Raw genomic sequence first — 11,956 nt, 5'->3', positions numbered from 1 at the left:
GAGGTCACATTCAAGAAACGACATCGCCTTTATAGGGACAGATCTTCCTTTTACACCTCCCGTGTAAAAACATATATATATATACACACACCGTATATATATTGGTCTAAAACATATTTTCAACTATACATTAGGCAGTTTCTTTGTATATTTATTTCAAACACCGCTATGAAATATTTCCGTTATTCATTGTACGACTTCCTGTGAACAACTGTCTGTTGGACCCTCATCAATGTGTCCCTGTGTGGTCCCTCATCAATGTGTCCCTGTGTGGTCCCTCACTGAAGCAACCGAGTGGCCAGCTCATCGACAAAGATGCCAGCGGCGAGGATGAGGAGCATGACCACGAGAGTCAGGCAACGCCGCACCACCAGCTGTCTGCGCGACAGAGCCACCCCCACTGTAGTGGCAGCTGCCACGCCCTGGCCCGAATCGAGCGCTCCCGAGACCCCGTCCGCCTTCTGAGAGGTCAGAGAACCAGATGCAATGGCCAACACCTCCTCCAGGGGGATGATAGAATGCCCTGGTTGAGGAGATGCAGAGATCGGGAACAAAAAGGTGTCACGAGTGTGAAGCGTCCCAGTGTCAAGCCTGAAGGTTCGATCTTTTGTAGATCTCCATAGGTTCATGGTTTGTTTTGCCTGATTCACTGCTTTTTTAATGTTTTTACTTTTCTGCGTTATTAATCATTTGTACTGTTTCTGTAATGTGCTTAATTTTTGCTCTGTAAAGCACTTTGAGCTGCCATTTGATTTCATATTATGAAAGGTGCTTTACTAAAGTTTATTATTATTTGGGGTTGACCGCTGTTGATCTGAGCCTGGTTTGATAGCTCATTGGCTCATTCCCTTAGAACAAGTGTTCTAAGGGAGATGCTGGTTTAGCTATGGAAAGCGGCATATTCATCCCGATGACGGAGGCTTTCGTTGTGAAGAACATTTCAAAAGAAAAATCGAATGTTTGTGCATGAGATGTGTCAGGAACAGGAATTGGAGTTGACTTACTTTTATTTCCGATCCCAAACATCTCTTTTCCCTCTGTGATTGGGACTCCCACTCTCTCCAATGCCTAAAGTACGTCAAAATGACAGTCAAAAAAGCATCTCATTCAAGTAAGTTGACCGTTTTAATATTCAATCATAAGTTAAGCATTTTCAGTTATAAGCTATAACAGAAAATTTAAGATTTAATATTATGTATTGTTACAGTATACAGTATTGATAAAATAAAAAGTAAATCTAATCTATGAGTCATGACATTCATCCATGGACAGGGAATACCATAGGTGTAGGCCAGGTACCTACCTCTGTAGTGACCTTTTCCCAGTCCAGTTTACAAAGGTAAACTATTAGAAATATGGACAGCACTGTGACAGAGGTGAAAAGTCCCAACCACAACCCTGCAACAGATAGGGTACCAATAAGGACAGAATAATTGGCTCTAGGACAGTGACTCTCTCAGTAAGTAAATGAGTTAGTACTGATCAGATATATTGACTGGACAGTGACCTGTTCACCTTTGTGTATCTTGGCTGCTGTAAAGACTGGATTTCCAAGTACAATCAATCAAGTACAATCCATCTCATCTATCCATCTATCTAAACCAGACTAATTCTACTTTTCTATTCCCAGGTCATTACTAGTTATAGCAGTAAAATGGTCCACAGGAAATCAGCTGAGAACCACCACAGTTATGGCTAGTTTATAAGCACAACCCATTCGACATTTTTATTTTTGAAAAAGGTCAAGGACCCCCAAATTGATAGGTATTTGCCCATGGACCTCTGCCATTATTATTATTATCTGCCATTATACACCGTTCATCTCTCCTCACCTACAATGCCCATTTTGACAGGGAACATCAGGGACACTCCAATGGGGAAGCCGATGACGTAGAAACCGATGAGGTTAGACAGTGCACCCACAATCTGTTTCCCAGCTCCTCTAACAACTCCTCCAGCCACAGCCTGTGAAGATTTAACACACATGAATACAAATGCCAATCTATTATGTACATGTTATACATAAAAATAAAAATAAAATACATCTAATCATGTGGCTCTCGGGAAAGGAATATAATCTTTGACAAAACCTTTGTCCATATTTTGGAATGTTGCCCAAAATAAGGATGCCAGGCGTCAATGTGGTTTACATTATTATAAATTAAAGTGTTAAAATAAAATGTGAAATTGTCAAACATAAATATAAAACCTGATAAAAACTAAATAAAAACTAAGCTATGATCACTAAACCTACGTTATCAAAAGCAGAGACATCGATTCCCCCCCAAACCTAGAACTAAAAAAGAAATGTATATCTCTCACCGAAATGGCATCAGACATATGGATAAAACCATACATTATCATGACATCAGCGACCCTAGTAACAACATCTCTGAAAGAAAGGCAAAGACATTGTCCATCTTAAAATTATGTAAACACATGTTTTTGAAAATTGCTAAAATATATTGCTAAAATATTTTCCAGCAGTCACAGGGATACAAACTGGGTTCCCCCCCCCCCTCCAAATAATATACAAAATGAGGCTATTGAGGATTAGACAACATATAAAACTGTATTTGATGTACCATATTGTTTTTGTTTGTTTGTAAACATTGCAGTGAAAAATACTTGAACATTTATGATGGGCTAAGAATATAACCCTATACATGCATAATGTCACACTTGGTCTGCCCTAGGATAAGTTTATACAACTGAAAAGGAGTAAAACGTGACTGAAGCAAAATGACAGGCACACGTTTACTGTTAATGTTTACTACCTTTGAGGTTAATATGTATATTGCATAAAGGTATTATGGAAGCATGACTACATGCGGCTTGCATGGCCTGCATCTGTCTGCAAATGTCCACTGAAAATTTCACGTGTACATTTCAACATTTATACAGTACATACTATATTGTTCTATAGGCAAATCTTGGAGAATTGGAGGCAACATAACAGTAGAAATCAGTTTGCAAACCGCTCCACACCATAAAATAATTAGTATTTGCTAATGTGGGCATGCCCATATATGAGCACAGCTGTCGGATCGACACTGCTTGACAACCGCCTATCTGGTCCCTGGTCGAGATATGCGAACTACAGATGCATCACAGCACATACAGACTGACAGAGATTCTAGTAAGATAAGAAGATCGGAAGCGGTTTTATGACATCATATTGATGGGCATAAAAGGGACACAGACACATAACTTCAAATCGATGACAATTTAAGGATCTCAACATATGAGGAGTTGTGCATTTATAGATCTTTTTGAGCGGTGCTAACCGCTCCTATGTCTGTCTTTGTGTATCCCTATGTCCGTAGTACGAAATTGTGTGTCCCTATGTAATAATAATAATAGATACCTATTTCCTCCTGTATTTTCAGGACAATCAGGGGCTCTGGTTCCCTAAGGCTCCCTAACCATTCAGCTATTCAGCTATGCCGCCCGCCCCCTTCAGTCTCGTACTATGTCCGTAGTACGAGACTGAAGTCACACGAGACTAACGTCATAAGTCACACGAGACTAACGTCATAGAAAGTATGCAGATACCGACATCACCACAGCTGATGTCGCGGATAGAACGGCCCATACAAGGAGATACGTTTGTCGTGTTTGATAACATGCGAAGTGAGCACGGCTCACTTCACACAGGTGCGATTTTTGGTTTTCCACCGACTTCACACTGCGCGCGTCGCTCCCTTGGATCCTCTGCAAAACACCATAGATGCTATGTTATCTTGATAACTACCTTGACCCATATTTGTTTTTAATTTTTAATTGCTTATTGCTAATTACCGGTACTATAACTTTCTATGCCTTACAGTATGTAAAGTACTTTGTCTTATAAGCCAAATAATATCAAATGAAATACAAAACAAGGGCAATATGGAAAACAAAAACATAGATTAAAATAATACAGTGACATCATGAACCCTAACATCCCTAGTCTGTGGTGAACATTTAGTAAAAACATAAAATCTACAAGATTTAGTTGTAAATTGTATGTAGATCATTATGGTGAAGGTATAGTCTAGAGCAAAAACAGGAGCGGGCCGAGTACCTGTATAGGTCATTGTGTAATTCTGTTCAACCAAGTACGGTACATAGGGGTAAGAGACAACAAATTAAGACTGTACTCACTGCTCTGGGGTGAAAATGTATCCTATAATGTCTTTATTGACTCCAAGAACGATCCCGACACAACATGAGACTATAACTGAATTGGGGGAAAGAGATACATACATATACAGTACATACGTACAGTACATTAGTAATGTTGGCCAAAGCATGGAACAATACTTACAGTACATAACACAACTGACACTCAATACAAGGAATTAGAGGACATCCTTTAGCTAGCCAATAGGATTTTTATGTAATAAACTAAAATGGATGCAGTGGTGCGTACTTGTAGAGATGAAGGCGACCTTGGCAGACAGCTTGGCCTGCTCCATGTTACCAGCACCAAGAGCATTCCCAACACGCACACTGGCTGCTACAGAAAATCCAAGTGGAAACTGTGGGTAAAAGACAAGTGTTTTATATCACTAATAAAACGGAATGTACTGTAACAACATAAGCATTACATTCTCTTTCACACATCTTCAAATACTGTAAAAACATATCTAAAATATATTTGTGAAACTATATTTCCTTAAACGAAAATGTGTTTCCAAATACTATACTGTAAATGCATCACATACAATGTTGTAGGCCAACGTTTAAGAGGATAAGTCCTTTATTGCTTTATATCCTGTTCATTGTGTCCATTTTCAGTATTTTTACCCATGCATTGTCTGCCCATACATTTATATACAGTACTACTGTACATCTACTGGAAAATATATTTTCTCTCATCATGGATAAACATCATGACTGTATTGCAGGGTTCCCCAATAGGCGGCCCGCGGGCCATTTGCTGTCTGGCCCACACCAACCCCAGTAATAATGGTGGTATAAGAGCAGCAACAACACTAGTATATCGTCGTTGTCGGGTGGAAATCTTGTATCTCCAAATTTGTACGTTCTTTCGCAAATCATACAAGGACGTCGCACAAAAGTAGTGAAAACAGCAGATCTACAAGCACACAACGCCTCGCACCGCGAGGCGTTGTGTGCTTGTAGATTGGCTGTTTTCACTAGTTTAAATCATTTTTAAAATGATAAATTCAAAAAGAACGGTTTCGGGCATACAAGATTTTCACCCGACAACGACGATATCTGAACTGTCGCTGGAGTAGTGGGAACGCCACAGTCGCCCCCTGCAATGTTGTGGCCCTCGGCTTGGTACCCTAGACATAATTCGGCCCTTGGGGAAAACTAATTGGGGAACCCTGCTGTATTGGATATTTGGTTACCATGTAAGCAATAGCTGCCAGCTGATAAACAACAGACTGAGCGGCCAGTTCAGTTTCACTTATGACACCGGCCAGGAAGCCTCCAATCTCGTACAACCACCACTCCAGGCACAGCATGAACATGCCGGGGATGGCTAGCCGGATGAATGGTCCCCACTCCTGAAGACATTCAGTTGACCACCCTAGGGGTGAGACGGCCATGGCATGGGTCACACGCTTATTTAAGTTAAGAAACTTTATTATGTTGCGTGACTTTACACTAAAACAGTGTAAGCAGTCCACATTCTAAACAGAAAAAGGACTCTGGATAGTTTAACAGTCAAATCAACTGTATTTTCCCTTTGCTACATTACTGTTTACAGCATGCATATTATACGTGCATGTGTGTACTGTATATCAATATTGCTTTTATCATTATTGCATGCGTGATGTCAGGTATGTGTCATGCTAAATAAATGAGATAGAACCAGATACAACCAGCTGACTTTCCTCAGCATGGAATGAATGATTAGAATGAACTCAGTCAAATATGAATTGCCTGCATATCACTTTTTGCCACAGAGTGCTCAGAGTAGAGAAGTGTAGAGTATGCATGTTTTAACAATGGGGGGGGGGGGGGTGAGTGAGTGAGTGAGTGAGTGAGTGAGTGAGTGAGTGAGTGAGTGAGTGAGTGAGTGAGTGAGTGAGTGAGTCAGTCAGTCAGTCAGTCAGTCAGTCAGTCAGTCAGTCAGTCAGTCAGTCAGTCAGTCAGTCAGTCAGTAAGTAATTCACCATATTGACTATTATACACCCCACGCCAATGGTCTGGCACAAAGCTATTACTTCTGTTATTTGAAATGAAAATATTTGTATTTATTGTGTTGGTGTATGGTCATACTACATGGCCAAAAGGAAAAAAGGTCTTAAAAAATGTCAAGTATGGCCAATGCAGTAACTGTATGATGTCTTTGTGTTATATGGACACTCACTTAAGTATTACAAAACGCTACACTACCATTTGGAGAGGGAGGCAAATATGGTTATATGTATACTGTAAGTTATCCTGCTACTTACAAATATACTAGGCTGTACAAGGCCAAAAGACATTTGGCCGAGAAGTACTACAGTATATTATCTTTCTACCTTTCCTATTCTCTTTTTTTATACTGTCATCCACACAGCACAGCAATGTCAAACGTTGGATCAGGGAACTGCTTTCACATAATTGCACACTGGAATGTGACCAATGGTCAACCTGTTCTGAAATTATTAGACTAGTAGGTTGAATGCAGAGCAAGAGGCACTTGAGAACGGAATAATCGTTACCGCAATATGGTAGAATAAACGCAAAAATAGTAAATAATAATTTAATAGCCTCAATACTGGTATTATGACTTTGGATTGATATGAAATTTATTTTCAATGGGAGGTTTCTATGTCAGTGGTGCTCAAACATTTTCATATGAAGAACTCCCAAAATGATATGTATTTGGCCACGGACCCCCATCTCAAAATACTTAGTTCCATGGACCCCCCCAGAAGCAAAATATGAGTTACAAATGTTCGCTTAAAAAATACACATATTCAAAGATTTGCACAAATTTTCACGACTTTTCAAAAATAGCAGATCTACAAGCTCGGCACTCGGTGCCACGCTGTGAGCTTGTAGATCTGCAATTTTTCAACAGCTAAAGTATAAAATAATTAAGGCCCCTCCCTCTACCTTGGGCCTTAGTGACTCTTTTCCCCTCCTTGTGACGCCCCTTGCTGGGAGGCACATCTCACCTTCCCATGTGGCCTCGTGTAGCCTCCTCCAGCAAATGTAAACATACAGGAACACAGCCAAGGCATACTGTGTGATAGCATTAGCTGTAGCAGATCCACTTAATCAGGGATGAAGAAGAGCAAAAAGGTTTAGTGCAGTGAGCTACCGGTATAAACTCTGTGGCATTACAGGGACCCCCCCCCCACACACACACAGTGAAGTCCTCCTGGTAATTTAAAAGCTGCAATAAATAGGATTTATGTCCTTCAAACGCAGGGCTTATAAGGATTGTACTGTGCACTTACTACTAGTGCCACCTACTACAGTGTTTCTCAAACTTTCAAATGTCAAGGTCTCCTCTTAACTCTGACAGTGTACAAATGGAACCAAATTAACCCGTTAGGGTTCATTTGGTTCCATTTGTACACTATCAGAGTTACAGACTTGTATGGGTCATTTTAGACGCCCCTAAAGGAACCCACAGAGTCCCTGGAATCCACTTTGAGAACCGCTGACCTACTATATCAGGGTAGGTCATTTGCTGAAGTTTGAAGTTTGTTTTCAAACTCACAACTATTGTTTGTGACTCATTCTATGTAAGAATGGCTCGAGGTCCTTGAGAGGGTTCCAGGGGGGTCTCAGCTGAATGACTTAGAAACAAAGTGGACCCTTATGGGTCCATTTGTACACTCTCAGAGTTAAGTCTACTTAGAGCAGGGGTGGGCAACTTTGATGATGGAGAGGGCCACTATATTTTCACATTCACTCCAGAGGGCCACAATGCATATACAGTCAAAAATATCAAAAATAGTAGATCTACAAGCTCAAAACGCGTCGCACTGCGACTCGTTTTGAGCTTGTGGATCTGATATTTTTGATATTTTTGAATTGGAATCCGAAATAAATTTGAGATATTTTTTAATTGGAATCCTGAAAAGTAACAATTTTATTTCATTTCAAATGCATTTATGTTCTTACTCTTATGTTAACTTTGTGAACTTAAATACAAATATATTGGACATAAAAAAATTACGAGTGCTGCTAAGTCTAATATGGACTAAAAGTAATTAAAGCGAGTCAAGTTTGCTTGGTTGGAAATGGAATTGTAACAGCTGAAATCAATACTATATCAGCATTCCAATATTAACCAAGGGCCGCATTAAGTGAAGGTGGGGGCCGCATGTGGCCCCCGGGCCGCCAGTTGCCCATGTATGACTTAGAGTAATGAATGAGTAAATGAATTCACCTATAGAAGAGGAGAAACTTACGCGACACCCATGTCCAGAGGATAGAGGAAGATATAGTTGATAAGTGCATTAAGGAGATTCCCCAGAGCTCCAGTTATCACCTGAGGCCATATGATGCCCTGCAAATAAGAAACACCCTGCTTTTAAGATCACTTTTTGACAGCCAATTTGACCTACCCAATACTACTTCTTTGTAATTGACATCCATTCCAAGTCAACACAGACTTTTCTTTTTAAGAAAGCAGACATCTGTGTGAATAGAGACATAACAAATACTTAATTAACATGAATTACAATCAATAATATGTCAATTTACAATTTAGGAATAAGCAAGGTAAGACATCAAAAGCAGAGAAGCAGTGCAGTGCCTTAGTAAACCTGGACTACAGAACCTAGCATCAGTCTCGACTATAAAAAATAATAACATGTACATTGAACTATAGGATATCAAGTAAACAATGGACACAGCATATGTCTAAATAACATGCTACATTTTAGGCATCACCTGATTTTGAAGATATCGCCCCTGCAGCTGATACATGAAGGAAGCCTGTGAAAGACAAAAATAGCAGGGTTGAATGGGCATAAACAAACCATTAGGTATCAGAAATGGGTATACTGGGAGTGAAGTGGACTCACTGGCAGAGCTGGCATGAAGATCATCACATACAGCTGGGCAAGTCTTTGTGGCAAACAGACATGAAGGTAAGTTGTAATGACAGCACGGAAAAGCAATTCTTGGCTTGCACTTAAGTCAAACAATTAAACACAGTACACACTGGACAAGTGGACATGCCATTTATTTGGTATAATATTATAAACAACTGGCAGTGTTCTGTGGTTCTGTCCAGTGCAATGTTGACATGTAATAATAGCCACATTTATTTCCCAGGTGTATTCTTATTCAGTATAATCATCTTACTTTATTTTATGACATCAAATCACATTATATACCCAGTCTTTACTTGCTCTGGGTGTTGGGGTGATACAAGGTCAGAAAGAGGGGGATAAGGTTTCTCTGCTGTATCAACATGGCAGCTAACTTATCAGTGCCACTGCGCCCTGAACTGGCACTGTGAGTGAACTCACTGTGCTGAACCATGTCAAGTCAAGCAGCCAAGTCAACCCCGAAACGAAGTTGCTCTGGGTGGTTTAGTAGAATTCATGTCTGGATGGATGTTATCCCGGTACAAGCAGAGAAACACTCTCCCTCTACTATTATTCACAGAATGGCTGTGTAATGGTGAGGCCAATAAGTCAGCATCAGCTACTGTGTTTTCAGACAACTTCCATGCCCACACGCTCCCCAAGGACATTGTTATTTATCTCATATCTTACAGTAAGATATAAGACTTAAGCCCTATATATTTTGTTGTGCGTTGAATAGCGAATATTAGAGGCAGAAATTGTGAAAACAGCCGATCTACATGCTCACAACGCCTCAAGGCATTGTGAACATGTAGATCTGCTATTTTCACTATAGAACCGTGTTATACAAAATGTAATGCCTCAACTCTTAGGGCTCGTCAGGGTGGGGGGTCCCCAGTTAAAATATGATTATTTTGGGGGTCGCAGTCTGAAAAGGTTGAGAACCACTGCTGTATGTGAACGTGTGTGTGTGTAGGGCTGACCGTGCGACCTCAGAGCTCTGTCTGACTGCCAACAGTATGGGCTGGGTGTTGAGGAGGACTGCCCAGCACGGGAAACAGGCTAGCAGCAGAATGAGAACCCCTCTCTGGAGAATCACTCCTACACGCTTCAGGTTACCACTCCCATACGTCTGCATGGAACAAAAACAGCACAGTCAGTCATCACAACACATGTTGCGATGACTGACGCACAATAATAGCGTGAATTACTGTGGGTAAATGCTTCCGTCAGCTCTAAGCTGAAGCAAATCGATCCTCAAAGAACTTTGTCATCTCACCTCGAGCGAGGACGTTTTATTGACTTGACACATCATATACACAAAAAAGCTCTCAGATGGAAATATGGATTGAGTAATGACATACCGAAAAGCTACTTTTGTCCTTTCTTTATATTGTTGCTTGTATCTACATATTGTCTACTGAAGAAAAACGTGATTTATAACCACTTACTGTAAGTCCTTTAAACTTAGTTGTATGCCGTGAGCTTGTAGCTCTCCTGGAAAAAGTTTGACATTGTCCAAAATAGGGATAGCAGGTTGAAATTGGTTAATGAGCGTGATATTAAAGTGAGTGTGAAAATTAATGTTACATTACCTGAGATATTAGAGTATCACAGGCGGATGCCAAACCAGAGCCAATGGATATACCAGTGACGTTAATCACCTAGATTGAAATCAAACATTTTTAAACAAACATCTGAGTAGAAAATAAAATCCAGTCCAGGCACAACTCAATTAATGAATAATTTGAAAGATTACACACACCTCCCCATGTTGGAGGGCTAATAACAAAAGACTAGCTTATCACCTACTGTATGCAGTATGTTCAAAATATGGTTAAGTTTCCACCCCAAAACATGTGGCACACAGTTTACTCAAACATCAACTATATACTCAAAGGCATTCTATCCTTTTGACAGATATGTACAAATATATGTTCATGTATATGCGTTTTTGTCAAGAAAAACATCTATCAATTAATCAATTTGTGTATTTTTTCCCCCCTACAAATGGACCCATCACTGATGATACTACAGTGTATGTCCCAGAGATCAAAATGTTATCAAATGTGGTTATGTGGCCTATAATGCATAATGCAACTGGGGGTCTTTGAAATTAAAATGGTTCAGAATCATTGCTATAGCTGTAAGAAATCTTCTCTTATGGGGGTCCAGGGGCTAATATATGTCAATTTGGGGTTCCTTGACATGAAAAGGTTTGAGAACCAGTAGTACTCTACAGGAACATATCTCAGCTTATTTGACTGTACGTATACTATGTTTTCTTACAGCGATTGCCATTGCCACTCCTGCAAGCTCTGTCTTTCCCAGGTGTCCACAGAACACCATGCTGACAAAACCCACCAGAAACATCATCAACTGTGAGACCACCTGAAATACAAAAGAAAACAACCTCAATTGATATTTCTAAACCGTGTTATCCTTCCTTATCTTATTCTATAATCTCATTTTATTTTTCAGTATCTTATCAAAGCAAATAATGGTTTCTTCTGGCACTATAATGGTCCCAAGCATCATTTGGTGTGTAATGAGCAGCTACTGTACGTTATGTAGTGGTTCTTTTATGTTTGTGAACTAGTGTAAGGGCTCTGCATTTAACAGAAGGGCTCTGCATTTATTTCTTCCTTAAAAAGACAAACAAAAAACTGTGATGACAAGGCTTTGACAACTGGCTTTAAAAAATTTATATTTCAGTCAGACACCAAACGTCCTCTTCTACCCAGAACAAAGTTTATGCCAGAGTTATGAGAGAATATAGGTGATTAGCTAAAATGACCATTGGGGTTATATTTTTTTATGTTCGCTTGTCTCTTGTCTGCTCAGTCCAGTTAAGGATATATACTTTAGTTTGAAGTTAATTAAAACCTTGCAAAACATCTTCAGTTACTCATTGTCTGATGGGCTAAGACAAAATGTAACATAATAGTAGATTA

The 11,956-nt window shown here is 39.8% G+C and overlaps 1 protein-coding gene across 1 annotated transcript; it reads right to left on the bottom strand.

The window, feature by feature from the left end:
- Positions 1-278: 278 nt before the first annotated feature.
- On the bottom strand, positions 279-11,378 carry LOC308304677 (multidrug and toxin extrusion protein 1-like; the record flags this gene model as incomplete). Its single annotated transcript, XM_080749302.1, has 14 exons — positions 279-523; positions 1,005-1,068; positions 1,304-1,398; positions 1,833-1,965; positions 3,472-3,489; positions 4,434-4,523; positions 5,364-5,545; positions 7,128-7,225; positions 8,376-8,473; positions 8,860-8,904; positions 8,994-9,036; positions 9,986-10,134; positions 10,598-10,666; positions 11,292-11,378. 14 exons carry the CDS (start codon positions 11,376-11,378, stop codon positions 279-281), a joined length of 1,416 nt encoding a protein of 471 aa, XP_080605428.1.
- Between the last annotated feature and the right edge of the window lie 578 nt (positions 11,379-11,956).

Source organism: Nannobrachium achirus, assembly GCF_963921795.1.
Source record: "Nannobrachium achirus genome assembly, chromosome: 19".
Taxonomy (NCBI): Eukaryota; Metazoa; Chordata; class Actinopteri; order Myctophiformes; family Myctophidae; genus Nannobrachium; species Nannobrachium achirus.
The sequence above is the reverse complement of the archived record's forward strand: the minus strand, read 5'-3'. Positions and strand labels throughout refer to the sequence as shown.